Raw genomic sequence first — 2514 nt, 5'->3', positions numbered from 1 at the left:
TGGCTCAGAGATTAGTTTTCATTAACTTTCAAAATATTTACGTTATGTGAATGAATGTTTTGATACATGTATGTATGTATATATGTATGTATGTATGTATTGTATGTATACATGCATGCATGTATGTGCACCATAAGTATGCCTGGTACCTACGGTCAGAAGAGGGCATTAGATCCCCTGGACTTGGAGTTATAGTGGAGCTCTTCTGAGTCCTGGGCAGTGTCTGGTGTCAGGATCACAGGTTTAATCCCTAGCGATATGAACCAGGTCACATCCACAGGTGCTCAGGGCCAAATCCCTTCCGCCAAGGACCCAACTGCTTTGTAGGTCTTTTCCTCCAGGTTTCTTTCTTTTTTTTTTTTTTTTAAAGATTTATTTATTTAATATATATGAGCACACTGTAGCTGTCTTCAGACACAGCAGAAGAGGGCATCAGATCTCATTACAGATGGTTGTGAGCCACCATGTGGTTGCTGGGATTTGAACTCAGGATCTCTGGAAGAGCAGTCAGTGCTCTTAACCGCCGAGCCATCTCTCCAGCCCCTCCAGGTTTCTTTTTTAAAATACTTGTTTATTTTATATATAAGCATGTTGTGGCTGTCTTCAGACACAGCAGAAGAGGGCATCAGATCTCATTACAGATGGTTGTGAGCCACCATGTGGTTACTAGGATTTGAACTCAGAACCTCTGGAGGAGCAGTCAGTGCTCTTAACTACTGAGCCATCTCTCCAGAACCTGAATTGCATGTCTTTTTTTTTTTTTTTTTTCAGGGGCTGGGGACGGAACCCAGGACCTTGTGCTTCCTAGGCAAGCGCTCTACCACTGAGCCAAATCCCCAACCCCGAATTGCATGTCTTAAGAACAAATAAAATCCACAATCTTTTGGTTAACTCAATGTATTTAGAAAATGAAAAGCTCTATCAAAATACTTCTCACTGGGAAAACAAATAGAACAGACAATGGATCTACCAAAGTTCACATTCACTTTGGCACATGTCAATGTGGGACAGTTCATGACAAGCACAATTAATTGCCCTTATTCCCCCAGGGCAGATCACCTTCCAAGCTAACTGTTAAATTATTTTTCTGAGATTTCGTCATGTTGATATCTGGCTCATTCCGCCTCCTCTTTAGCCAAGCTCTGAGCACTGACAATTCTCTGACTAATGGTTGAAAGCTTGGTCAGAAGCTTCTGGAACACTGGTGGTGGAAGAATGGGTTGTAACACTTGCAGCAACTGCTGAGTCTGTCCACATACAGCCATTGCATTTGTCAGATGCTCCACACCCTTCTCATAGTCACCTTGTGCTAATAACTCTTCACCAAGCTGTGTCTCTTCAAGGAAGAATTTCTGAACAGCTTCAATATCGTTTAAATCAGGTAACTTGGAAACCCTAGCCCTCTCCTTAGCAAGCTTCTGTTTCTTTCTTTGTTCTCGAAGCCTGTTCTTGAAGTTGAGGGTCACTCTGCGGTCGAAGTAGATGCAGTACCGGATGAAGAGGGCATCGCATATACTCGCTGTGATGGCGCTGTTCCGGCCCACCATCTTCACTCGAGTGGTGCATGGGCCGGGCTGCAGCAGCTTGCCTGGCAGCGGTTAGCTCCACGGATCGGAGAACACCGGCCACTCGAGGCCGCTTGTCTACAATTAAGTCAGAAAAGGCCAAGTGACAGACGTGCTCTTTTTATTATTTCTCTGTTTTTCATGACAGGTTTCTCTGCCCATCCCTGCCTCCCAGTGCTGGAATTAAAGGTGTGCATTATCACCACAACCTGGCCAGATAGGCTCTTTTTATAGGTGATAAAATGAGAGGCCACTGGGGAAGGTGGAGGGAGGCTGAGGGGAAAGTGTGGACCTGTGGTTTAGAACAGTGAGAACGTATGATTGGCTAGGCTGATAAATTCAGAACAGATTAGCCCGTGTGGTGGCACATACCTTTAATTGCAGCACTCATGTGAGTTAGAGGCCAGCCTGGTCTACAATGTGAGTCCAGGACAGCCAGGGATACACAAAGAAATCCTGTATCAAAAACAAAAACAAAAACTGAGGAGGGATTCTGAAGGTCAGCCAGTTGTGGTAGGAAGAATTACAATTTGTTCTTATCTCTAGAGGTGGGGCTCCCCCTTCTCAGAGGAGAAGGAGGGGGATGGACGGAGGGGGGGGAGAGAAAAAGGGGAGGCTGCAAACGAGATGTAAAGTGAATAAATAAATTAATTAATGGGGGGGGGGAATCCACTAGAGAGACAAAAATCTCCACGAAAGCTACCCTCTCTAACACTTCATTCTTCAGTGCCCTTGATATAGAAAACCTCCTGTGTGCTGGTGACACCACACTAAGGGAAAGAAGCAAGAGATGTGGGCTGTGTGCATGTCACTTTGCACTGTAACTACCAGGAACTTCCCACCCTAGAACAAGACAAACTGGTGATCTGGAAGTTCTAAGACAGAGGCTGACGTGGATCTCATCAGAACAAAATTAAGGAGTCTGCAGCGCTCCTTCCCTGCAAAACGG

At 45.1% G+C, this 2514-nt stretch overlaps 1 protein-coding gene across 1 annotated transcript; it reads right to left on the bottom strand.

The window, feature by feature from the left end:
* Positions 1-1115: 1115 nt before the first annotated feature.
* On the bottom strand, positions 1116-1547 carry LOC116904600 (mitochondrial import receptor subunit TOM20 homolog). The gene has a single exon (XM_032907397.1). The coding sequence runs from the start codon at positions 1545-1547 to the stop codon at positions 1116-1118; it is 432 nt and encodes a 143-aa protein (XP_032763288.1).
* Between the last annotated feature and the right edge of the window lie 967 nt (positions 1548-2514).

The sequence above is a fragment of the Rattus rattus genome, chromosome 6, assembly GCF_011064425.1.
Source record: "Rattus rattus isolate New Zealand chromosome 6, Rrattus_CSIRO_v1, whole genome shotgun sequence".
Lineage (NCBI taxonomy): Eukaryota > Metazoa > Chordata > Mammalia > Rodentia > Muridae > Rattus > Rattus rattus.
Note: the sequence above shows the minus strand (reverse complement) of the source record. Positions and strands in the feature narration are given on the sequence as shown.